The 25,852-nt window shown below is 40.3% G+C and overlaps 3 protein-coding genes across 7 annotated transcripts; 2 read left to right on the top strand and 1 right to left on the bottom strand.

Annotated features, from left to right (window-relative positions):
* The first annotated feature begins 165 nt into the window (after positions 1-165).
* On the top strand, positions 166-15,644 carry si:dkeyp-77h1.4 (uncharacterized). Of its 2 annotated transcripts, none has more exons than XM_028580952.1 (11): positions 166-409; positions 6,082-6,147; positions 6,511-6,531; positions 6,661-6,936; positions 8,483-8,603; positions 8,756-8,931; positions 9,194-9,336; positions 9,922-10,069; positions 10,341-10,516; positions 10,614-10,706; positions 11,460-15,644. In XM_028580952.1, exons 2-11 carry the CDS (start codon positions 6,102-6,104, stop codon positions 12,153-12,155), a joined length of 1,896 nt encoding a protein of 631 aa, XP_028436753.1. In that variant the 5' UTR covers positions 166-409; positions 6,082-6,101; the 3' UTR covers positions 12,156-15,644. The 2 variants fall into 2 exon arrangements, with proteins under 2 accessions (XP_028436753.1, XP_028436752.1); XM_028580951.1 differs by having other exon boundaries at positions 166-415.
* A 357-nt stretch (positions 15,645-16,001) lies between these two features.
* Positions 16,002-19,399, bottom strand: si:ch73-54f23.4 (zinc-binding protein A33). 3 transcript variants are annotated; one of them, XM_028581022.1, is made up of 7 exons: positions 19,324-19,399; positions 18,971-19,056; positions 18,635-18,730; positions 18,194-18,427; positions 17,429-17,451; positions 17,130-17,245; positions 16,002-17,048 (listed from the first exon to the last, which is right to left on the bottom strand). In XM_028581022.1, exons 2-7 carry the CDS (start codon positions 19,034-19,036, stop codon positions 16,495-16,497), a joined length of 1,089 nt encoding a protein of 362 aa, XP_028436823.1. In that variant the 5' UTR covers positions 19,037-19,056; positions 19,324-19,399; the 3' UTR covers positions 16,002-16,494. The 3 variants fall into 3 exon arrangements, with proteins under 3 accessions (XP_028436823.1, XP_028436821.1, XP_028436822.1); XM_028581020.1 differs by having other exon boundaries at positions 19,241-19,377; XM_028581021.1 differs by having other exon boundaries at positions 19,259-19,376.
* A 2,572-nt stretch (positions 19,400-21,971) lies between these two features.
* On the top strand, positions 21,972-25,774 carry ino80e (INO80 complex subunit E). Of its 2 annotated transcripts, none has more exons than XM_028581053.1 (8): positions 21,972-22,081; positions 22,365-22,447; positions 22,575-22,645; positions 22,738-22,790; positions 22,908-22,989; positions 23,767-23,884; positions 24,216-24,314; positions 24,824-25,774. In XM_028581053.1, the coding sequence occupies exons 1-8, from the start codon at positions 22,054-22,056 to the stop codon at positions 25,028-25,030; spliced, it is 741 nt and encodes a 246-aa protein (XP_028436854.1). In that variant the 5' UTR covers positions 21,972-22,053; the 3' UTR covers positions 25,031-25,774. The 2 variants fall into 2 exon arrangements, with proteins under 2 accessions (XP_028436854.1, XP_028436855.1); XM_028581054.1 differs by lacking the exon at positions 21,972-22,081 and adding an exon at positions 22,090-22,227.
* Positions 25,775-25,852: the final 78 nt, after the last annotated feature.

The following is a 25,852-nucleotide window of genomic DNA, read 5'->3' as shown; positions in this document are numbered from 1 at the left end:
TCAAATACAAGTCTGGAACACATCATCTCCTTTGGACATAATGTCTGGGCTTAAATTTGTTTATGGGCGCATAGTTTTCTGCTGAATCAGCATCCTCTGTGGCATGCCTGTCAAACATCTCATTAAACCCCCTCACTGTCGGATGACCATAGGTGTCTCAGGGGGCGAAGGCTGGCCGGTGTTTCCCGACACCAGTCGAGTGGCTCCGAGAGTGAGCAGAGCCCGACATATTCTGAACACTTTCCAAATGTTGAGCCCGAGTCGTGAAGTGCTGCTTTTGAGGGGGGCGAGGTTGGAAGAGAGGGAGACGACGAGGGAGAAAACAGGCAACATCCACACAGATTTTCACCTCTGAAGGCATCCCAACAGCTCCGCTGACTGCACCGCAGCTCTGACTGGCCCAGTAAAGGTAAAGGTATGTGAGCTGCTGAGCGCTGATTTTCTTCTCCTTACATGCATGTACCGATGTGTGTCTTAGATCTGACTGGTGTGCGACGGGTTAAATTCTGCAGTTTTTCTGGTTGAAGCGTTTATCGGCTATCCCGGCCTGGACGTGACTGATTAGACTTAAAGCTGTGAGGTTTATCACCATCTTCACATTATACTGTGAAGAAAGGTGTGGATATATGCTATGTTCATGCCGTGACCGAACGGTCCCGGGATGGAGCCGGCTTTGCCTTCTTTGGATATTTTAGGTTCATTTAATTTAATTCTCAGCCTCCTGGTGGGATTCAATATAATGCTGATTTTATTTTGTAGGATGCCAGATTATGTCAAATGTGTCTTATTGCCTTATACCTATGTAAACATCTTACATTAAAACAGGTTAAATCTAAGCCGGTCATCAATCCACCCTCATTTAAAGTATAAAAATATATAACTATTATTATTACTAATACCATTATTATTATCATAAGGAAATGATATATAATATTTTATAGTCTTATATCATTAGGGCTGCCTTTTCTTTATATAAGGAGGTTATATGGCCCAATGGTCAATATGTTCTGAACTGTTAACACTTAAAAGCTTATAACATTCATTATCTGAGAGGTTGCTGTGTTGCCTCCGGCTGCAGTGTTCTGCTCATAGACTGTGACCACCCTGAAGGCCTAAGCACATGAAAGCAATGGCTGTATTACAGGCTCATATTTTAACATGAACAAATGCCACATCTTCTGTGCTCTTGTCCTTGTTTATTTGTCAATACACAGCTCCACCACCCCTCTCCCCCGCTCCTCCCTCATGTCCAGTGATTTTAATGAATCTGACAGGTGCAAGCAATATGGTGGAAACCTGTCTTATCCTTTAGTTCATTGCAGCCAGCGTTGGAGGAAAATAGGTTGTCAGCTGCTACAGGCTTCCTCTCCAAGATAAACTTTAGAAATTATACGTTTGGATTTTGTCTAGACAAGATTGTCTGGTTGTTTGAGCCTCTTTTCCCTGCATCATCTCTTTGTGCTGTGCTGTTCTGAAACGGGATATGGGTTGTAGTGATGCAGAGTGTAACAGTGTGGACATTTGGGATAATCAGAGCCATTTCAGCAAAGGTAAACCCCATATTTGTCTGAAAGTGGTGCACCTGAAGTAAACTTTCAGCCATTTTAACGTGTGTCTCTTGGTGCAGCAATGCTTTTTTTTTGATGCCTCATGATTTATAAATGTCTAGCACTGGGAGAGGAGGGTACAGTATGTGCATCTGTGTACCTGTAAATGTGTGTTTGAGCTCACTTCGAGCCTCCTCGTCATCCGAGGGACCTCACATAGAGCCATTTATCTTTATCACTTGTGCAAAGGAAAAGGTTAAAGTGAAAATGAAAGAGAAATGATGAAGGGTAAAGAAACAGAGGTGGCTTTGTAGGGTCCCCACATCTGCAGTCATTGAAGGCATTTCCGCCTCTTTAAACCCGGCGGATAAAGACCTGTCTGTCCTTTCAGTAAGTAGGGAGTTTGGAGTTAGAAGGAAAACAGGCGCAGGCTTTGATTTCAGAGTGGGATGCACTGGCTTGGATTACATAAGATAAGGAGGAGGAGAGGATGAAAGAGTCATGATAAAAAGGAGAGAGAGATCCAGAGAGCAAAGAAAAATGAGAGAGATGCCCCGAGATCGGCACCGGACGGTTCGGGTTGAGAGGAGTCACACTGAGAAGACAAAATGTGGTGGAAAGAAACTTAAAGATGATACAGAGCTGTCAAACAGAGGCACAGAAAGTTATGGGAGGCAGCAGAAGACGACAAGGAGGCTTAAACAGGGCTGTGATATACTTGAGATTGGTGACAGAAGTGAGAAAATGGAAGAAAGAGTGGAGAGTCCAACTGACTGAGTGAAGCTAAGTAAAGGCAGGGAGAGTCAGGAAAGGGTAGCAGATGGCATACTTGTCTGTGTCCATGGTTTACAGCCCAGAGGGCAGTGTCTGAATATGCTTATAATATAGCTTATTGCATGTGTTTTTGTGTGCTTTCATGTTTGTGCTTAGTGAGTGTTAGCTTTGGCCTCAAATGCTCCAAATCACAGAGAAATGAAGGAGAAGATTTTTGCCTCACAGATTCCTGTGTAGAAACACCAGATTGGCTGCGGTGACTCCACGAGGCCTACTGCTGTGACAGTCAGATGGACACGGTTCACTTTTCTCTTTCTCCAGCGCCAACCCACATCTCAGATTGCTGTATTAATTAAGGGCTGATGGCTACAGGGATCAACAGTCAGTTTTTTAGCTGGAAATTATGATCCGTGCATGATGCAGTTGCCTCACATGAGTGTTCAATCCGCAGAGAACAACAGAGAAGAAGGATGGGGACTGCAGTATTAAAGTTACAGTGTAATTTGAGCCATACAGAAATCTGTCGCCAAGGACACTGAAGGTTTGTTTCCCCAGAAACACTGTTTTGTGTGACGCAGCTTTGTCCCATATTTTATTTCAGATACAATAAAATGTGTGTGCTTTTGGGCTTTGTGCCCGGAGTGTGGTGTGCAGATGTGGCAGACACAGTGCAGAGGGCTGTTTAAGGCCTTTTGTGAAACAGAAACTTTAATTGTCAGATCCAGACACTGGAATGTTAATTATTTCCATTAAAACAATGAGAGAAAATGGCCTCTCTACTGTTGCTCTTTAAAAATATGTTCAGATTGCCCGTATACAAAGACAGGCACACGTAGGCTTATACACAGTGTGAAGATGGCAGGGATTGGATGTCTTATGATGGCTCCTGTGTTACAAACTGAGACACTATGGCCTAATCTTTACTGCATGTTTATTAGCTGCTGCAAAGTGTGACTGTGAGCACTGCAGGTGTTCCCTCCCAGTCCCCTCCTAGGCTTTGGAAACGAAAACCACAGCAAAATCTCTTAATGTGTTGCCTCAGACGCCTCAGTGTAGCAGAAGGCACTTCACATCATCATAATCCCCTCAGTGTTGCAATTAATCATGATTCTTCTCCAAAACCGTTGTGTAGGAAATGTGTTTGCACTGCAGCGCTTCTCCTTCTGGACATTTCCTGTTGTAAACTCAGCCAAGTTGTTACTCAGACCCCTACGATTTGAAGAATCTGGAGATTCATGAATTATTCCCTGTTTAGGCAGGCACATAATCAATAGATAATCCGTGATAGTGATCCAAAGCCAGGTGGCCACATACATTTAAAAGAGAATGGGGCTCTTTAAGACATAAATGCGGTATGGCCTTTAATGTCGGTATGGCCTTTAAACAACATTAACTTTGACCCATAAATCTACTCGTGGCCCTGGTTTTAAATTGAGTTCAGGTATGCTATTAGGTTCTAATGACACTGTCATTGGTTTTCTCAACATAACTTCCATCACAGGCTGTTTTTTTATGTCTGAAGTCCAATAATAACCCCCAGGCAATGTCAGATAAATTGAATTTACAGGGACTGCAAGAATATCTGCAGATAGTGTCTTCAGGGAGGTTTTTTTGATTTTTTTGTGAGATTCAATAGCCTAATGGATTTCTTAATCCACTTTAAAGAACATATACCAGAGAAGAAGAGAGAAAGAAAGACCTCAAAGGATGCAAGTTTAAACTGTTTTGTATGAATAATGAAGTGTATTCATTATTTATTGAATTTAATTATTTTATGAGGTTGTACATACTTCTACATAATAAGGTGGATACTGTTGCAGCATATAGATAACTTTGACTGCATGCTACTTTGCTGCTACACTGTCTAGCTGTGAGCACTGCAGGTGTTTCCTCCTGCTCTCCTCATGGGATTTTCAAATGAAAACCACAGGAAAGTTTCTATTGCTTCAACCCCTTGATGTGTTGCCTCTGATGTCTCAGCACAGAAGAGAGCCGTTCACATCATCAATATCCCCCTCAGTGCTGCAATTAATTAATCCGGATTCTTCCCAGAAACCTGCTTGTGGAAATTATGTTTTGGCCCGATCCCCCTTTTCCGTGCTACAATGTAGTTCTGCTGTGAAAGAGATTCTTGAATCTTTGTAGCAAGAGATTTATACTGTAAGGAAGGTGTGTGTGTGTGTGTGTGTGTGTGTGTGTGTGTGTGTGTGTGTGTGTGTGTGTGTGTGTGTGTGTGTGTGTGTGTGTGTGTGTGTGTGTGTGTGTGTGTGTGTGTGTGTGTGTGTGAGAGAGAAAGAGAAAGAGAGTGTTTGGGCTTAATGTCAGCAGGAAATCTGCATAACAGATGAACAGATTGCCATTATATACCATTTGGTGCACAGATTGATCCAAGGAACAATTGATTACATTTTGAGGGTGATCTGAATATAGAATTTGAGCCAGAAGGTTGGTATTGTATTTTCAGCCAATATTGAAACTAACTAAGTAATTAAATCACGAATATATATATATATTGAGTTGATGATTTTAGTCATGCTATCATGCAGCTTTGAAGTCATATGATGTATTTTTCTTGAGTCTGAAACTCAAGTAGCAGCACGTATCTCGGCCTGTCTGACTGACATCTCTTCTTGGATGTCCACACACCATCTGAAACTCAACCTCGACAAGACATGAGCTCCTTTTCCTTCCAGGGAAGGGCTCTCCTACCCAAGACCTGACTATAACAATAGACAACTCTGTGGTAGTCCCCACCCAGACTGCTAGAAACCTGCGTGTGACACTTGACGACCAACTCTCCTTCACTGGCAACATCGCTGCAACTACCCGATTGTGTAGATACATGCTGCATAACATCAGAAGGATATGTCCCCTTCTAACACAGAAGGCGGCTCAGGTTGTGGTTCAGGCTCTAGTCATCTCACGTCTAGACTACTGCAACTCCCTCCTGATTGGCCTGCCTGCATGTGCCATCCAACCCCTGCAGCTCATTCAGAACGCAGCAGCTCGACTTGTCTTCAACGTCCCCAAGTTCTCCCACACTACACCGCTCCTCCGCTCTCTTCACTGGTTACCAGTTGCTGCCCGCATCCGCTTCAAGACACTAGCACTTACATACAGGGCCACGAACGGATCAGCCCCAGCTTACATCCAGGACATGGTCAAACCATACACCCCAACCCGCCCACTTCGCTCTGCATCAGCCAAACTGCTTGCTGCCCCCTCACAGCAAGGGAGAACTAATCACTCAACGAAATCCCGACTGTTCACTGTCCTGGCTCCCAAATGGTGGAACGAGCTCCCCATCAACATCAGGATGAGCGAAAGCCTACACATCTTCTGCCGAAGGCTAAAAACACATCTCTTCCGACTACACCTCGGATAAAATAAAATAAAAAAATAAATAAAAAGAAGCTATTTAAAGCTAATGTACTTGCACTTACTACTTGTTTGCTGGAGTTTGAACCTTCACAGTTGAAAGCACTTAATTGTAAGTCGCTTTGGATAAAAGTGTCAGCTAAATGACATGTAATGTAATTTAATGTAATATGAACACTAGTTTCATTGTGAATAAGCAACAGGGATGAGCAAGATCTGCCTGCCCTCTGATAACACCCCCTTCTGATTCAGAACATACAAACATATGAAAGAGAGGACAGCAAATGAGTCATATAAATGTACAAATATGATGGCAATACAATAATGTTGCCTGTTTTATTGACTTTCTATTAACACATACATCTTTGTTCTTTCCTTCTAGGCACAAAAGAATCAGCTAGGATGGCGACAGTCAGTGTGATCACATTCATCTTTCTGCTCACCACAGGTATGCTGAGAAAAATGTGTGATGCTGTTTCCTTTAGTACTACTTTTTCCACCAATGTCAGTGGTCAATGTTTTGGCAATCAGCTGATTACGCTACACTGTGGTATTTGCTCATGAAACAGTATTCAATTTTATAGTTAAAGGTCAGTTTGATGGTGCTTGAAACCCTCAGTTTGTCTAATAGACAATATGTGAAGTTATGCGGAAGAATATGTGAAAGAAACAATAAACACCAATTTATTGGAATAGAGAAGAAAAGGACTCGGACACTATATTTCAGTTTAACTGATGATGAAGTCATAGATGAGTCATAATATTACTGTTATCACTTCTGATTTATATTTTCTTTCACCATTGCTTACAGCTCTTTCTGCCCCTGTGAAAGGTAAGAGTTAGTGTACCTTTGCGTATAATTCTGAGTGTATCACTCATCAATTATAAATTATGAACTTTCTTGCTCTCTCTTGTGTGTTTGTAAACACTTCCTCTGTCCTTTGTCCGTCATATGATCCAGTCGAGGAGGACTCCATGACCTTGTTCCACGGGGAGGATTTCCACATCATGCTGCCCTCACTCGCATCTGAGGTCACGTTTCGGAACAGGTCTTCTCCGCGGTCGAATGACTTGTTCCTGATGCGGGACGGTAAAGTGGTCAGCAGTCGGGCCAAACTCAACCGCCACCTCAGCCACCTTATTATAGACTCTGTGGGTGAGGGAGACGAGGGCGTGTACACTATGAAGAATCCAGAGAAGCCAGAGGACATCAGACGCATTACGCTTATAGTCCGAGGTACTGGGTGACATTAGTGTATGGTACATTAGAAATGGTAATGAAGAATAGCCTCAACTGACATGTTACACTCTCACAGGCAGAACTGGACTTTCAAATCTTAATTTAAAATCAGATGGAAGACTCAAATTCATAAAATTGTAAATCATATTAGTACAAGTTCCTATTGGATGACCTTACCTGTGATACTAAATAGATGAGGTCATAATAAGCTAGGGTTTTTATACGATTAATATAACTAGAAATTGCACTTTCAATACAATACAGACCCGCAAAATAACTCTTTGTCCAAGCATTTTCCTAATTGAAGAGGAGGGGAGTGGGTCACTTTATAAATAACATTATAAAGTACAGTCTAAAACTTCTTTAACCATGACAGTCAATGATGACTTAGGTCTGCAACTAACGATTATTTTCATTATTTTCTCCATTATTTTCTCCATGATTCAAGTAAGTGTTGAGTCTATAAAATGTCAGAAAATAGTGAAAAAAACAAATCAGTGGTGGAATGTAACTAAGTACATTTACTCAAGTACTCAAATTTAAGATACTTGTAATTTACTTGATTATTTTATGCCACTTCATACTCCCACTCCACTACATTCTTAGAGGAAAATATTGCTCTTTTGACATCTCTACATTTGACAGCTAAAGTTAATTGTTAATTTGTAAGTTTTACTTACAAAACATATGACGATCCTATATCTTTCTAAAAATATGATACCTTGTTATGGATTAAACTACCAAACAGTATATCAAATTGTTAAGATGCTACTTAAACATTAATGCATACATTTATTAATTCAATAATATTATATTTATAACACTCAGAGGGGTCATTTCTCCTTTTTGTCCTCAGAGAGTTACAAGTTGCAGCAGTGTTGACTCTGGACTCTGCATCTGATGAAATTACACACACACACACACACACACACACACACACACACACACACACACACACTTGAGAAGAGTGAGTGGGCTCAAACCCAGCGTGGATAAAGGCGACTGTAGTGTAGCAATATGTGGAAGTTATGCCATATGGAGGGAATAATGTCTTGTGAGTTGACGAAGAGGTGTGTGTGTTCTCAGAGTGTGAGAGCATGCTGGAGCTGCCAGGCAGTAATTATGCAGCTCTTTAACCACCAACCCACTCCTCTCTCCTTCCCTCCCTGCTGGTTTCCTGTCTTTATCTTGTCTTTGCTGCCTTTGCCTCTATTTGGTTTGTATCCCTACCCTTTCATTTCAGCTGCCCTGATATTTTTGGATCAGTGCTGTTTTCTCTGCAATCTGTCCACCTTTTTTGCCACATCTGTCAAGCCATTCCCTCGTCATCGTCCTCTTGCTTGCTCCTTCACCCCTATCTGTCCTTTCTCTCACTTCAGCTCTATTTCTATCATTTCTTTCCTTCACTTGAAGAAAATACACTTTCTCTCTGCTTTCACTCTTTTCTAATAAAAGTCAGGCAGTTTCCTGTCCTCTGTAAATAACCTTGTTGCATGCTTTTACTCAAGAACAAATTGTTTACCACCCTTCTTTTACCTTCTAGATTGCTCCAACGAGCAGATCATTAAATATGGAGACAACTACCATATTCCGCTGTTAGGGGTGACTCCTCCCATCACCCTGGAGTACAGGCCCAGTGCTGTGGAGGCCAACCAGACATCTAGGTAAAGTCAGCAAAATTACACTGATATTTGAACCCAACAAAATCTGTAATTACTTTTTCCTACCACGATGTGCATGCACTGCGACAAGGTGTCTCAGACTTTCCTAGAAAGGTTAAGGTAAGTTTGTTCTCTGTGACTTTCTCCTTCTGCAGACCTGCTCTGGTGCTGCTGACCAGTACAGGGATGTCCAGGGATGGCTACCAGGGTCGAATCAGCGCCAACGAGCGCCAAGTCACCCTCAGTGCTGTCACTGGTGCAGATGAAGGTAGCTACACTGTCAGGAATGCTGAAGGTGAAATCCAAAGGAAAGTGTGTCTCAACGTCAAAGGTAAGAGCACAAATGTAGACAGATCTTATATATTTTCTTCTCCCATGCTTGACCTGTTTTAAGAGGCTGGCATCTTCCATCAGGATGTTGTTTCCTTTCTAGTTATTACGCTGTTGTTATCTGCCATAATGGCTTTTTAAAGACCCAAACGTTAATGGGCTCTAGCAGGGTAATGCATTTTAGATGATCAATGGGCCTGTGAACAGAGCTGTGATGTATTTATTATAACTCCTCCTTTCTCCTCTGTCTCTCTGTGTCGCAGAGCACCAAAACTTTGTGACCTTGCCGTACGGTAAGAGACTGAAGATCAACCTGATACTCAACAGCTCCTTGGTCCACCTCTACTACATCCCGGACAATGACCCCATACCCCGTCTGCTGCTGGACAAGGGAGAATTTACGAGTGTAACTGAAGTTTATTTCTTTTTATTCCCACCGCTGTTGTGATTATTTGTTTTCTGTATTTTGCCCCAGAGATAGAAAAAAATGTATGTGAAAATGTTATTAAAAGGGCTTTAACTTTTAAATCACTAAATGACAACAAAGGTGGATATTACTGTTATTTATGTTGTATAATAAAATGTACAATTGGATGCTTTTGTAAATGCACATATAATACGGCCAGTTAATAATATTCAGCTACAAAACTTATAACAGGGTTTCTTGCAGTGTTTTATAGCTGTGGGCCACCTTGTCTGTAACACCGACCACCAAGACTGAAATCATGAAATAATTTAGCAGCTTTCTTAAGTGTTAATGCTGAAAGCCAGGCCTGTTCAATCTTAGACAAATTCTGCTAATAGACATATAATCCAGAATGGCCCATCCTTTTTTCAGTGTGGGTTGTTAAGTTAACTTCACATTGTAAGTCTTTTGTAAACGGCTATAGTAGGTGTTGTGTTATTTCCTCTATAATATTTCTGTTATATGTATCCTTGCTGTTCGTTTTGTTTTTTTTAAGTTAAGTGTATGAATGTCTGTCTTTTCTAGGCCCGAACGGAGCTTGGTTTTGAGGACCGTCTTTCTATGGAGGGTTCATGGGTTTTTCTGGATCAGGTCAAGAGTTCAGATGTAGGCCAGTTCAAAATTATTGACATCCTGGGGTTCACTGTGTCCAGAATCCATCTGATAATTCAACGTAAGAATGGGGATGGGGCTGAAAAGGAATGGTTGAAAAACGGGCTTAAATGCTGTTAGATGATGATGTTAATATGGTTGTTGTAGCTGTTAAAGGATGGTATCAAAACCAAAATAATTTTATTGTGGCAAAAAAAAAAAAGAAAGAATAATTCATTTTCTTTTGTCTACTGTATTCATGCACTGGAATTTCGACAGGTCAATGAAAGGTCAGTTCAATTATTTACTCTCCCACTTTTGTCTCTCCTCTTTCCCACAATGTCTCCATGAAGCCTACAAGCTGGAGTCACTGTATGTGGCCATCATTGCCCTGTTGGGCCTGCTGGTTTTCCTTCTGCTGGTTTGTCTGCTGTCCTGCCTGATCAAAGTGAAGAAGAGGGCCAAGAGGGCTGCTGCCCTGGAGAAGATTGGCCAGAAATCTGACGATGAGGGAGAGGCCTTCAGACAGGTTAGAAGGACAAATATACAACTCGCAATGTGATGATGATGTGTATCCTGATATAGTGAATGACTATTGTTTGTCTGTACTATGTGCATCTTCACAGGTGGTCAAGAACATCACCAAACTCAGTGAGGAGTCCAAGCATTCCCAGGCCGACAATACAGAGAAATCTCAGAGCACTGAAGTGGACATTAAAGTAAGGATACATCATATATATGTCTTAAAACTGAGTCTTTAAGAGGTTTTAATAATGTCTCCATTGTTATACTGTTTTCTGCGTTCAGACAGCTGCAGCTTATTCAGAACGCTGCTGCTGAGTCCTCACTAAGATCAACAAAGTGGATCGCATCAGTACAGGTCTCAGATCTTTGCAGTGGCTTCCTGTATGACAAAGAGTTGATGTGATAATAGTACTGTTGGTTTATAAAGCACTGAATGTTTTAGGTGCCAAAGTACCTTTTTGATCTGCTGCTATGTTATGAACCAACCAGACTTCTCAGGTCTCCTGGGACTGGTCTGCTTCCTGTACCCAGAGTCAAAACTATAGTGGAGACGCAGCATTCAGTTTTATGCACCACATATCTGGAACAAACAACCAGAAGACCTGAGAGGTGCTCAAAATCTCAGTTCTTTTAAATGAAAGCTTTCTGTTTGCCACTCCCTCTTATTAAATTTTAATTTGGAACTATTAATTCGTATCTTGCACTGCACTGCACTGTACCTGAGCTCTGACGTTTATTCTCCTGTTTTATTAAATTTTAGCTTACCTTCCAAATTATTTTACTCTTTTAAAATGCTATTTATATCTTCCCTTTATATTGCCTTGTGTGTTTGATTTATCTTGTCTTAACATATTTTCATGTCTTCTGTAAAGCACTTTGAATTGTTCTTTTGTTGAAAGGCACTATACAAATAAACTTACCTTACCTTGTTGTCTGTTTTAACTCAGGGTCTGGAGGTTTCCTCTAAAGAGGTTGGGGTTGGTAACCTGGACACCAGTGACTCCGGCGTTGGCTTTAACACCGCCCTCCCACTTGACACTGACACTGATGCCCCTGATCAAAACCTTGACTCTGTGGCTGTAAGCATCTCTGTTGCCTCTGAAACCAAACCAAGTCCACCGTCTACTGCTGCTGCTGAGTCCAAGCCAAGCGCTCCACCAGCTATGGAAATAAATTCCATTCCAGTAGCTGAAACTAAAGTTTCCCCAGCACCGGAGACCAAGGAAACCCGTGATCAGCCAGTGGAAGCAAAATTGGACACCCCCGAACCAGAAGATGTTAAACTCAGGCCAGCCTTGAGCCCTGAGCCCAAGGCTGGTCTGAGTCCAGATCCAAAACCTGCACCAAGCCCAAGCCCAGAGCCTAAATCACCTGCTTCTAAAGCCACCACTCCAACACCTGAAAGCAAAAGTGCCCTGACTCCCACACCTGACCCCCCGAAACCAACCACACCAGAACCTATTACTAACGGTACACCTGAGCAAGGCCCGGATTCCAAACCAAGCCCAGATCACCCTGATATTATCGGAGCTCCAAAAGCAGCTCCCCCCAAAACCCCTGAAGTGGAGCTGAAATCAAGTGGTGCCGCAATGGAGGCCAGCAAAGACGGGACCCTGGCTGAGGATTCAACAACCACCACCTGAGAACTGCCCCTGCAAAAATCCAAGGGAAGATCCACAGATCTTCTGCATCTACCACCACTGTAGACAATCGATTACCCCTTAACAAATAATGAAGAACCACTCAAACTGGGGCGAGGACTTTCAATAATAACATGTCTAATGCCTGAGCATAGTATTACTTTGATAACAGTATCTCACTCACACACTAACGCATAACCTTTGAGACTTTCTGATTAAGATAATCTTCACCTAACAAGTTGGCTTCTTGATTAATTAAGCATTTTTTTGGTAACTTCACAGTAAAACTGTCAGACTGCAAATGAATTCCTTTGCAGAGTTTACGCAAATCCACATAAGGTCTTTTGTAACATAATGAGGTAGCCAGAAAGGTTTACAACATTTCACTGAGGTAGGCAAAAAGGTTTACAACATTTCAATAAAACAAGAATATTCTAGAATTCCTTATTTGGCCTTAACTAGCCATCGTCTCCCTTTTAAAATGCTTGTTCCTCTATCAGCATGTGGATAAAACAGACAAAATGCATGCAATATACAACCAACGTCATCTCAAACCTACAAAAATGTGTGATGACATTCTTTTGATTGGACATCCTCAAGACAGAAATGAAAGCCCTTTTGATCACACACTGTACATACTGTAGCTGAAATATGGATGTTATACGCTTGTGCTAGTCCTCTGGCTTCAGAAACATCTGCAATACATGATCACATATATATATATAAAAGATTAGTTTTGCCTAACTTCAACCACAAGAACATACTAATAATACTAACCTTACTATTTATAGTCTCTAAAATTTAGATTCAGACTCCCAGTGGATATCTCAGATGATTAAAATGTGTTTTGCAGACTGATCCCTTAAGTCCGGATCAACCACTTTACTGCTTTTGATCTGAATTTCCCTGTGGCTCTATAAAAATCCCATTATTCATACAGTTTAATAGTAGCAACTCTAGGCACTTAATGGGACCACCATGTCCCGCTGTACATTGGGCTTTCCAGAGGTGAAATACTGAATGAAAGTGTCTGGTAAGTTCAAATAGTTAGAACATGCTTGCTTGTTTCTTTCATTATCCTTCTGTCCTTCCTTGTCTACTTTCAGGCTTTTCTTTTGTCTCCCCCTTCTTTCTTTCAATATTTCTCTCCTTTTCTTTGCTGGGCAGCATTTTACTACAGTACACAACCTTTGGCAGAGATTAGAATAAATGACTCAGTTATTTATTTTTTATTCAAACTTGATATTTCCTCTAAAATATTTTGTTGTTGTTGATAGTGACAGAGTAGTTCCTGTGTCTTCAGCCCTCCGAAATTTGGCAAAAGCTTAAAAATTAATGCCTAGCATCTTTAATGGCTCCAAAATACTCCAATTAGGCCTTTATCAATGCCACGGTCATCTATGTGGCTGTTCAGTCAACACAAATGAATGTTAGTTAGAAACTCTTGTATGGTACAAAGGAGGTGTGCAGATACATTTTAGTGTTACAAGATGCATGTCCCTACCTCATGTTTTAACTGACCACTGGGAAACCAATGACAGTCCAGTTTCGGTGCATTTAAATTTACAAAAAGCAGTTTTGAGAGAAGCACAAAATGACAGCTATGAAAATGCAATCAAATGATCAGTGAATGGTTGGAACATTATAAGAGGTTGATCCATCTACGACCAACTGGCCTTTCTTGGTAGCTTTCCTGACTAATAGATTTTCTTACAAGTACAATTGATATCAGGCGACACATCAGCATTTTAAAAAGCCATATGATATGAAGATAGGTTTAGATGTCAGATTTGATACTAAGATCAATAAATATAATATAAAACAAAACAAAATTAGGGGCCTCGATGTTGAATGGACAGACAGTGTCAGATGATCAGATGTATTACACAATGTAAAACACCTGATATGCCTCATTTCTAGCCTGGATCTGTGAAGGAACCACAAACCCATTTTGGCAATGTTAACAATTGTTTTCATATACACACATACACATATACACATACAGACACACAAACCAGACAAATATTCCAGCCTTGTAAATATTGCATGTGTACGCCAGTTTAACCCTCTTAAGGCTGAATGTTTCTAGTGTATAGAATGGTTGTTGTATTATACTTAATAATAAAGAAGAAAACTAATTTAAATTTATCACAGACCTTAAATCCAGAATATAAAATATATACACATACAGTACTATATACTATATATACTAATATTCACTAACGTCTTGAAGTAATTTAAGAACCAAATATTGTACAAATCCATCAAGACTATATTAGATCTTTTTAGATCAATTAATTGCTGTTATTGCCATTCCAACCTGACAATACTCGCAGCATCTCTCACAGTATTTACATGTTGTATTAAAATGTTTAACCTACATCACTTAAAGCATTGACTGCAGCATGCCCACAAAATGAAAAACAGGCTTTTATCGTCCTAAAGGAGTGATGTTTTAATGTTGTCATCATTGTGTGTTTGGGGTTTAAGTGTATACGCCTGTGACGCACATATGTGCGAGTGTGAATGATTTATGACCGAATGTTTGTGCGTGCTGAATGCATAGGCAGTTTGTACAGGATGACACAACTGTACTTTATGTGTGCTTCTCCGTCTGTTGTGAGTAAGGTATTCATGTGCCTGCTTAAATCGTCTTGCAACGTGAAGAAAACAAGTGCTGTGTTTAATTCATGAGTGTGAATGTGTTTAAAGCCACAAGATATTGTAAAAGATATTGTAACTTTAAGATATTTGAGTGACTCTTGTCTTTGTTTAGTGCCTAAAACGTATACTGGATAGCTGGCTTGTATTCTGTCATTTGCTGACACTCCCTAATGGCACCTTTTTCTTAATAGGTAGGGTATTCACGACAGCTGTTTGCTCACCTGACTGAACAATGTGGTGCCACTGACTGGCCTATCATATGCTAATGTGTAGGAGATCTGTGACATATTGTATCAAAATGATGAATGAATTATGAAAGTGATGATGAAAGTCTGACCTTCAGGTTTTCCACATGATTCTGAGTAGCATAATAAGTGCTGAGCCCAAACTGTATATTGTCAGTGATTGTAATACCAAGCCACTCCAGCCAGAGTGAGTAGGGATGTGAGAGAGGCAGATATGTGTAGGGCAGGACAAGCCTGTGGTTTACACGTTACCAGCATCTCAGAGAAGGCTCAGTCGAGTGGGATTGGTGTTATAACATCAAACTGGTGCCAGAGGGACTCTGGTATCATACCCACCTCTGATAACCCACTAATAGAAACCACTACTTTTAATACCACTGGCACTACTTGCACTATGTGAGTTGTCTCTGCCCTGATCTTCTCTGTTTACTTCTGCAGTTCTGGCCTGGGTGTGGTGTGACGTCCCACATGTTCTCTCTGTACTCCCTTTTTGCACAATACTTCACACAGATGTTTTGTATAGAAATATTTTTTTCTTTATTTCATGTCTAAGAATACTAAGAATAAACAAGCGATTATGACATTTGTGGTCCTGTTGTCTTTGTTTTCCTTTTCTTGGAGCAGCAATCTTGCAGAAGGTTCTGTCTCAGAGCTGTCTCTTTCATCTCAGTGAGTCGTCTCACTCAATGTCAGCCATCATTTTTTCTAAGTGTCACGCGCCACTTTCTCACCCCTCAGGCCTGACGTGCCACTAATCCAGCTTCCATACCCTCACCAGGACACATCATAGCTAAGCAGGCACAGCTATATTTATAAACAGGCCAAAGGTAACATCATAATGCTGTCAACACCTGCTATGGACCCTGAAGCTTCAGGCCGGCAGTAGATTACAACCTTTGTTTTCCTAAACTCTTTTACAAATACATCAGTTCAAGATTCATTTGAAGCATCATATTTCACCACATTTATTTTTCTCAAACTCTAAAGTCACAGTGAAAGAAGATATGCATTAAAAACTGAAAAACACAGTAACCTGCTGAATGTATTTTCTTTAAAATCATTTCTTGAAGTCATTTAATGTAGAGTTCCTTTATTTGCAACATTTTTTCAGCAAGTTGTAAGTGCATTATATAATCAGGGCTGCAACTAACAATTTTTTTCTTATTCTTCTAATTCATAATTTTGTCTATAAAATGTCAAGATCCAATTGCCAAAATCCAAGGTGATGTCTTCAAATGGCTTGTTTTGTCCAACATGACGGTTCCAAACCCAAAACTATTTTCACAGAAGACAAAAGAAAGCAAATGTTTTTGGCATTTTTGCTTGAAAAAAATAATCCTTACCATTCATTGATAATCAAAATAATTGCCAATTACAGTAATTATACTAATATAAAATTAACAATTTGTGTTGGAAATCTCTGCAGCCCCTCATTATAGGGAAGGGTTAAAGATCTTAATGGCTGCCGTGTTCTTCCCATCATCTGTGTCACATGGATTATAGAAGGGGAACAAAGGAACATCAACTGTTCCCATAGTAAATGTGTAGATTGGGGCCATGGTTACAGCATTATAGAAAGACACCTCCTCCTTTTCACAGTCTAAGAACACGCCGATGCGGACAAGACAGACAGAGACGTTGACCTTGGTGGGCTTTGGGTCGGTGCAGGCGTGGACAGATCCGTCCTTCAGGGACAGGGTCCAGAGGCCACTGGAAGGGCCAGAGGCATCCATTTCCCCTCTAGGGACATCTTCTCGTGCCACGCCCAACCTCCACGCTGTCTTACGTCCCACCTCAACCTCCCAGTAGTGTCGGCCTGTGGTGAAGCTCTGATGGCCCAACACACAGTAATAATAGTGGAACCGTTGTGGGTTGAACTGGAAATCCTTTGTGTCCTTATCCTCCTCAAACCACACTGAGGTGCGAGACTGGGACAGGGACAGATTAGGGTGGGCTGTCTCGGGGTCAAAGGTCATTGATGTAATATCTGTAGGAAAATAGAGATTAAGTAAGGTAAGTTTTGTTGTTGTTTTGCATGTGATATATCAAATGACAAGTGTGAACATACTTGGGTAAAGGCAGCTTTTCATGTGCTTCCATATCCTGTACTGTATGGGCCCCACAAACTGGCCGGAGCGTACCTCAGTGTCCACCTCCGCTGGAACAACAAACCTGACTTGAGATCTGCTTGGACAAATGGGAAGAGGGGAGGACTGAATGGTGAATGGTAGAATGACCTGCTAGACACACCACTGTGAGGTTTATGGAGATGGATTGATGTACAGAAATGAGAGAAAATGTTAAGCATGCATACACACAATATTAATGAGAGGTGGAGAAGAAAACTGTTAGGTTGAGAAAACCTGCCTTTTTATGAGATCTTGAATTTCCTGCAATGAGAGAAACATTTTAGGAAAGTTGGTTGAAATAATAGTGCACAGCAATTTAAAACGACTTTGAATTATCTCAAACAGTTGTCTTTGTTTGGACTTCAGCAAGCTGTGACATCAGCAGGACAGCCTTACGCTGCCCATTCCTATTCGCTGACTAATGTGCCGACTTCCTTTTGTCCTTTTACTTTTAAATGAGAAATTGATTTAGACTTTCAAAACCAGAAAAGTAAACTGTTTAGCCAATAAATGTCTATAATTGATCAAATGAGTGCTGATGAAGAGGCGCAGAACAGCTAACAAGGTGACACTGCAGGATTAGGTCCCTTTGATGTAAACCTGCACAGTCACGTTGTTTCCCAGCAGCTCTAAGCTCAAAGGAGTCCAAACAGGAGGAGTAATTAAAAACTTTTTTACTTTTACTTTTTTTTACGAAAAAGGTAAGTAAAGTTTTGTCCCAGGCTAAGGGGAATGCATACAGTGACCCTGGATTAACCCACGTGTGGCCCTGCTGTTGCACAAAGAGGGTTCCACAATGTTTTATGGAGGGAGTCCAAACTATTGTCCACCTCCCCCTCTGTACCCACTTATACATTAGCTGCGCCTCCAAATTTACATCATCCCCATCCCAGCTTTGTATAGTTACAGTATATTTAGGCCAATAACAAGACAAACTTCTGTCATAGTTTGACTTAATCTCAGTATGTTAATTTCTTCTTCTTTAGTGAAAATGCCTCCTTACCTTGAGAAGTTTAGGACTGTCCTCCTCAGCTAGTTTGCTGTTGAGTACTGTGATTGCTCTCTCCAGGTCTCTCCCTTGCGCTGCTATTTTCTTCTCTCTTTCCTTCAGCTGCTTTAGTTGTTTCTGTCTCTCTATCCTCAGTCGCTTCAGCTCCTTAGACTCTTCCTCATCCAGGAAACGATGGATGTTCTGAAACTCAGCCCTGATGTCTCGTTCCAGGGCATCAAAACTGACCTGAAAGATGAGAAGGGGAAAGATTGATAATCATCAATTCAGCCTACGTATGACTACAAAGTTAGTGTGGATATGACAATGCAAATAATCATTTTCGAAACTGGCTTATGAATATATAGCCTCATTTAGTTTATGTTAAACTATAATCACTGTGTATGAAAAGAGTGTATTTTTGAAAAAGAAAGATTAATAATGCAGAAGCAGTACCTCTACTTGCACTGAATCTATGTATGTCTCTCTCTCTGCGTCTCTGCACTCATCTACCTCGTGCTTAATTCTTTTAATAGCCTGGACAAGCTTTCCCTGTAACACACACACACACACACACACGCACGCATGCATGCACGAACACACACACAGACACACAAAGGAGAAAGAATTGGTGAAAAAGTACACATAGAAAAGAAAAGTAACTGATTTAATATTCTGAGTTTCTTCGCCTATGAAAAATGAGCTTTCAAAATAAATACAGTTACATTACAGTAGACAATGTAGCTTGTGTCAGCTGTTCTAAAGGTGAAAACCATAAAACATGGAGCTTACCTTGTGATCACAGAGAAGGCTTTTATTGCAGTTGTTGGTGGTGTCTTTTGTGTGATTTTGGTACATTCCAGTTTCTGCAAATTGGACTAAACAGAAATCGAGAAGACAAAGTGCAAAGAAAAAGTGACAAACAATGTAAGAGGGAGGGACAATTGGAGGACATGAAAATACAGAGAGAGAGAGAGAGAGAGAGAGAGAGGGAGAAATAGGGAGAGGGAAAAACACATGCCAGCATGATGAGAACAACAGTCAGAGTACGGTCATACTAACAGAGCAACAAGGACATACATTCAAGCAGAAAATTAACAGGAGAAAACGTATTGACATGCACAGATCAGTGTCCACAGCCTGACTTGAGAATATATGGATCCATTGAGAGTAAAGGAGAGAAAGGAGGGGTGGAGGGGAGGCAGATGACTACAGTTGCGAGGAGGGCTGGCTGGTTTGGCTGGCAGCAGGGATTTATGGCAGCAGACACAGAAGAGTCTATTTCTGTCTGCCAGTGTCTTTGGAATCAAAGAAGAATCTGTCGGTGTTGAGAGGCAGATATTGTGTTTCATATCAGCAGTTGCTTTGCCTGGAAGGAGACATATGCATGTTTATTTTTGCAAGGTTGTTCTCTTTAATGTCTAGGGGTGTGAGAGGATCCACTGCAGCAACTATGAGCTATTGCAGAACCTGCTTTGGTAGTTGCATTAAAGGATGCTGGGGTTTCATATTGTCTGAGAGGGAGGCACTATTTCTAAACAGTCAGCATGTTTGTGCTCTTCCCCTTTAGGAGTATATCTGGAATACAGGCTTCTCCTCTTTCTATTTTTGCCTTGGGTTTTTCCACTTATCTCAACTTTACCTCTTTCTTTGTCTCTGCCTGTCTCCCCCCATCACCCTCGACACACAGGGGGTCTGGCCATGAGTATGTGCACTGAGGCGGCATTACTCGTCTCTGCAAATGTCCCTCATCTATAATTCATGGTCAACCTGCAAGTGACTGTGCTGAGCTGGGGTTGAGCTGCAAACTCAGTGCACTACAGTATGCGTCAGGTGGAGGGAAAACTGACAGGATGATTTAATAAAATACAAAGGCCCACTGCAAGAAGTCATGGAAGCATGCACAGCAATAAGAATCAAAGCAGCTGTAAATAAGTGTTGGCTGTTACCTTTTAACTTAATGAAGTCTTTTAGTTTTTAGATAATTGTATCTTTAATTCAAAAACAAATTATTATAGGATTTTAGGGAAATGTGTGGAAAATATATAGAAAAAAAAATATGATTGTCAGTCATAAAAACTGTATATGTAAGTATTAAATTAAACCAAAAATAAAAAACACAAGATCAGAAAAGGTGAAATCTTTATTTTGTTGTTATTTAATTCTTATATCTGTATTCCTATATATTTTTATATTTGAAAAAAAAGAAAAGGTCCAGCTCTGTTGGAGAAGCTTAATAACATACAAGCACAAGCTCTGAGACAGTGTGGTGGAGCAGTACAGTCAACTCCCATCCCAGCCCTGCAAGTCCAGACGGGAGAGATGCCATTAGATATTAAAAGGAAGCAGTAAATGGCCAACTACTGGGCCAACCTAACAGGACATGAAGAACAACATCTCGCTGAAGTGGTATTGCAGGAGTGCTGGGAAGAAAGCAGAGGACAAAGACCAAGCTTTTGGCTGGGCTGGCAAAATATATGCAGAGTACTTTAAGGTTATTAATATCAAACTGCAACAGTAGTTATTGCAGAGGCTGAGCGATGCACACAATCAACACCACTGACTGACATGTGTTTGGTGGGGCTCAAAAAGTCAGAATGAGGAAAAAACTATTTGTTAACACCTCTTTCAGTTCATGTAAAAGAACAAGCTCTTCCAGTATGTCAAAATATATTCTTCTGAGGGTTCAAAAGATCCAAAACATCAGACAACTGGGTCTGCTTTTTCAGTTCCATAAAGAAAAGCTGTTACACCAAATTATCTGGGAATCTAGTCTTGGTGGAGATGCTTGGCTCTGGGTCGAGGAAAATTAACCATTTAATCTGCTCTGATTCTGTTTCAGTTCTCAAGAGCATGAGATCCTTGACTTCCAGCTATCAAGATATTCTATTTGAAGTGTTGCATGTGCAATCAATAAGGTATGGCAATTGTTTTTATGTGGGTTGCTGCACATGTACTGTAGGTCTGTGGGGGGACATGAGGAGGTGGACAAGATAGCAAAAGAAGCACTATAGATTTACCATTAAAAAGTCCCATTAAGCAAATCAGAGGTTACAACTATTCCCTATGGTCAACGGAATAGTTTGGAAAGCAGGAGCAGTGGAACACTGAAATAAGGGGAATGTTTATGTACAATTTAGCCTAAATAGTAAAGTGAAGTCAACATTTAGAAACGTAGGCCCAGGTCAAGAAAATGTCACTTTCAACAGTCATTTCACTTTAAATGGCACACTTTAAGATAATAGGAATAAATGAAAGCATCTAGGCTACCTGGTTTATGTGAGCATTGTCAGGTTGAGGAGTCTATTGCAACTCTATTGTGCATGCAAAGTAAACAAGAAAGGCAACATGCAAAAAGATCTCAGTTAGATAGATAGATAGATAGATAGATAGATAGATAGATAGATAGATAGATAGATAGATAGATAGATAGATAGATAGATAAATAGATAGATAGATACTTTATTCATCCAGAGGGAAATTTTAGGCATCCAGTAGCTTAGACAACACTAACACAACAAACACATACACACATATATCTCACATGCATAAAAAAAAAGAAATTTAAACAGTTAACCATTTGTCAAGTGATTACAAAGGTTTGGTATGGACAGGAAGGCTGGAATTCAGGATCTTAATAACATTTTTCATTCAAGAGGATCCGAAGAGTAGAATTGTCTATGATTTGATGAGGCAAATCATCAAAACAGGATAAATGGGTATGGGTAGGATTTAATGTATGGTCCAGATGACAAGCAGAGGGTGGCAGCATAGACTGTATCTAAAGATAAGCACCGTTAAAACCCAAAAGAAGAAGAAAAAAGGTCCCGCCCATCACGACGCAAGAAAACGACGTCACGAAAGTAAACAACAGCATGTCGCACAGACAGACTCAATCAAGAGGTAGCCTACCAATGTTTTTTCAAGGATAAAAATAGCCTTTCAATTTATCGAATGCATGTTTTTTTATATATTTGAAATACATTTTGGTGCATATTTACAAAGGCATGTGAGACCAGCAGCTTTGTATCTTTAAGCGAGCTAGCCAAGTAAGCTAATGTTTAGCTTAGTGTCCTGTACGTTACTTTCTTATGTCGTTTCACTGTCGTGTTAAAAGGAGTTACCCCCAGTTTATAACTACTGTGAGCAGACGGTAGATTTACATCATTTGTATGCTGTATTTCAGAAATGAACGGTCGAGCGGACGTCGAAGTTGACTACAAGCGGAAATACAAAAATCTCAAACGAAAATTAAAATTTCTTGTTTATGTGAGTACAGTCATTCTGAGTGTAAAAAGTCAGTCTTGAGCAATCATGTTTCAGTATTTAACTAATACATACGGTATATGTCTCGTTATCTGCGCTGATTTCGTGCATTTGGGGTTTCCCTTTCCAGGAACAGGAATGCTTTCAGGAGGAGCTGAGGAGAGCACAGAGAAAACTTCTCAAAGTTTCCAGGGACAAAAGGTGAGATTACATTGTGTGTACATGGAAATGGGTGTATGTTGAACACTATAATGTCGTGCAGTAAAGAACAATATCATGCATTTGTTTTCTAGCTTCCTTCTGGACAGACTGCTGCAGTATGAGAGGGTAGATGAAGACTCCTCAGGTAGTCACTACACCTCACCCAAAGTGTTTATTAGGGTTTGTGGCGTGCTTTCATTTTTATTTTAAGAGTTGCAATCAACTGTACTGCTGGTTCAGATTTTCTTGTCTTCTGTTCCAGATTCAGATGCAACAGTTTCTTCAGAAAATAGTGAAGGAGAAGGCCCCAGGGAGAGGGAAAGAGAACGAGATGGAGCAAAGAAGTAAGTTGTGCGTTTTAACATAAAATGTTACTTGTACTATCAATATTTGCATAAATGTGTACATGCAATATACGTATTGATAAGTACTGATTAGACTTTCATCTTTTTAGTCATTGTGACCATTTTAAAAGAAAAAATCTCCCTGTAGTAAACATAATCCTGGTACAATGCACAACATTAACAATTTAAACCTCTGGATGAATAAAGTATCTATCTAAGATCTTTTAAACCAATTAAAATTGAAACCCTGTAAAATATGGTGTCTTTAAGGGTCTGAGTGTAAATGGTTAAAAGGCCTCTAAGCCATTTGTAGTATTCAAGTCTTAAATTGGTGTGTGAAAGGAAGGTACAATTGCCTGGTATTATCATCCAACACATCTGTGAGTCATCTGTGCTGGAAATGAGACTAATGTCAATAAATGTATGTTTATGGATAATTACAAACAAATTAGTCTTACTGTTTGATGCCAGTTGAATTTTTCCTAGGGTCTCTTTTCTTCTTTTTTGCTGACCATGACTATCAAAGCATCATTTTTCAAAAGCTGTGTCCACACTAAAACATGGGGCTTTTGTTTTCAGATGTATCCACTCTGGAAAAAACTTTCCAGCTCAGTTTTTGGGTGAGGAAAATGTTGGATGAGTGGGGACCGAAGGCCAAAATATAGAGAAAAACTGTATCTTTAACCAAATGGACCAATGTGAACAACACATTTTGCGCTCTGGATGCACCTGCTGCCACACTTAAATTTCTCTTAATTTCTCATGTACTCTTTTCAGGCGAAGAAGTAGTCCTGGGGCGTGTCTTCCTTCATCATCCTCCCCTCATCTCTCCCTGCTGTCCCGTCCTGGTGTAAATGCCCTACAGCCATCAGGCTCTGGACCCTACCTCAACACCGTGAGTTTCTGTCTCCCTTTCTTATATCGTAGTCTGGCCAGTATTGCCAGCATAGAGTATTGCTGCATCTGTCATCTCCTCATCGGCAAACATAATCCCGCTCAGGCATTGTTTATATAATTTGATTCTTTTGTCATTTCATTCACAAGTCTGTTTTATCTCTTTGTTTGTTTTTTTGTTTTGATGCTTGTAATGCCTTCCCTGTTTTCACATTGTTCATTCTTCGGTGTTTGTTTTTTTGTGTTTTGTGTGTGTCTGTCTTATAAATTGCCTGTGCATGTGTGTTCTTGTGTTCATTTGGCAATTTGGGGCCTACGTGTGTGTTGGGCAGATGCCCTTCCCACCAGAGTATTTGGCTCCCCCAGCTGAACGAATGAAGAAAGAGAGAAAAACAAAGACGCCTAAAAACAAGAGAGAGACTACGGGGAAGGTGAGAGAGGAAAAGGGAAAACAAGATGTTCAGAGATAATATTAATGCAGATATACTGCTTACTTCTCACATCCTGCATATTTATATTAGATGTCATAGTAGGTCATTTTTTGGAGGTTTTATTTTGTTCACACTATCTATATGCATAATAAAATGGAAGTAATATGTGTCTGCTTTTATGTTCTCCTTAGAAAGTCCAAAAACTTTATATTGGTTAATTACTTTGTTGCACAATATTGCTAACAGGTTTTGATACATAAACTGTTCTATTTAGTCAATACAACCTGTAATAATTACATTTGAGGACACTGATGTTGTAGAAAATTCAGTCCCCTAAGTCATTTTAAGTTCGGCACTATGCTGAAATGACCTTCTGGTTTGTAAGTTCATGTACATGCTGCATGCTTTGTCCTGATTAATGCAGTCATCCATCCATACCCCTCATTCTTCCATCATATCTCCATCCCTGTCATTCCTAACATTTTTGCTTTATTTTTTATTCCTCTCAGGTTGTTGCCCCAATGGCAGCTAATTACCCATCAGCCCCTGCGGCCCCTCAAGCAGCCAGTGGCCCCTTCAGCTGGGTTCCCAGACAGATGCTTAGCGGAGATGCAGCTGAGGAGGAGGGAGAGAGTGATGGTGACAGTGACAGAGGAGATGAAGACAGAGGGGAGGGAGATGAGGCTGAACTGGTCATTGACATCCCTAATGAGTGAGCCTGAATGTGTGTTTTAGATGTATTTATAAGCAAGGGATGGAGGGTTTCTCTCTCTCTCTCTCTCTCTCTCTCTCTCTCTCTCTCTCTCTCTCTCTCTCTCTCTCTCTCTCTCTCTCTCTCTCTCTGTGTGTGTGAGAGAGAACTGTGTGTTCATTATCTGTGTGTTCCTTATATGTAGCCCATTACACATTGTCAATTAAATGGAGTGCCAAGCTCCCCCCTGTGGACTTTTGCTTAATTGCAGTATCACTGTCAAAACTATCTCCCAGATAAATGTGGCTTTCCAATATTATGCTAAAAATAAATCTGTTATAAAATTACAGTTTGTAAACTTTTAACAAAAATCCACTACTACTGGGATTATTACTTTTTAAAGCCGTTTCGACCTGCCTGCTAATTATTTTTAGTCTAGCAATGGACAAACTGTGACTACAACTCGGTATGTCCTGCACAAAGAGAGCTTTTGTCTGTTATTTGTTTTACATTGTCCAAACACCATCGCAGACTTGGTATTATATAAATACTGCAGTCTATTAAAGCGGTTTAAGTACGATATAGATGTTTCAAATGTTATGTCTTTGTTGCTTTTTACATGAAGTTTTTTAATTTGTACTTCTATGTTAATGTTTTTTCAAACAAATTGTCAAAAATCAAAGCTACTTCATGTTAAATGAGATTTATTATTACTGCACCTATCAAATTGTGTGTGTCAGAGAATAAAATATAAAATGTTATCATTTCAGATGACTTCAGAGACTAAAAGTTTGTGTTTGACGTTAAATTGTATGTCAGGTTTCATTCACAGATTCTGCTAACAACA

Source organism: Perca flavescens, chromosome 6, assembly GCF_004354835.1.
Source record: "Perca flavescens isolate YP-PL-M2 chromosome 6, PFLA_1.0, whole genome shotgun sequence".
Classification (NCBI taxonomy): Eukaryota; Metazoa; Chordata; class Actinopteri; order Perciformes; family Percidae; genus Perca; species Perca flavescens.
Note: the sequence above shows the minus strand (reverse complement) of the source record. Positions and strands in the feature narration are given on the sequence as shown.

What these genes read in the sequence shown, in the direction of transcription:
- si:dkeyp-77h1.4 (XM_028580952.1), top strand. Translation starts at nt 6,102, where the DNA reads ATGGCGACAGTCAGTGTGATCACATTCATCTTTCTGCTCACCACAG. An exon ending in CATCTTTCTGCTCACCACAG is followed by an intron (nt 6,148 to 6,510) that starts GTATGCTGAGAA and finishes CATTGCTTACAG; the next exon opens with CTCTTTCTGCCCCTGTGAAA. An exon ending in GCACTGAAGTGGACATTAAA is followed by an intron (nt 10,707 to 11,459) that starts GTAAGGATACAT and finishes GTTTTAACTCAG; the next exon opens with GGTCTGGAGGTTTCCTCTAA.
- ino80e (XM_028581053.1), top strand. Translation starts at nt 22,054, where the DNA reads ATGTCGCACAGACAGACTCAATCAAGAG. An exon ending in GGTAGATGAAGACTCCTCAG is followed by an intron (nt 22,791 to 22,907) that starts GTAGTCACTACA and finishes CTTCTGTTCCAG; the next exon opens with ATTCAGATGCAACAGTTTCT. An exon ending in CTGGACCCTACCTCAACACC is followed by an intron (nt 23,885 to 24,215) that starts GTGAGTTTCTGT and finishes TGTGTTGGGCAG; the next exon opens with ATGCCCTTCCCACCAGAGTA.
- si:ch73-54f23.4 (XM_028581020.1), bottom strand. An exon ending in GCCTTCTCTGTGATCACAAG is followed by an intron (nt 18,731 to 18,970) that starts GTAAGCTCCATG and finishes TGTGTGTTACAG; the next exon opens with GGAAAGCTTGTCCAGGCTAT. An exon ending in GAAAAGCTGCCTTTACCCAA is followed by an intron (nt 17,049 to 17,129) that starts GTATGTTCACAC and finishes ATTTTCCTACAG; the next exon opens with ATATTACATCAATGACCTTT.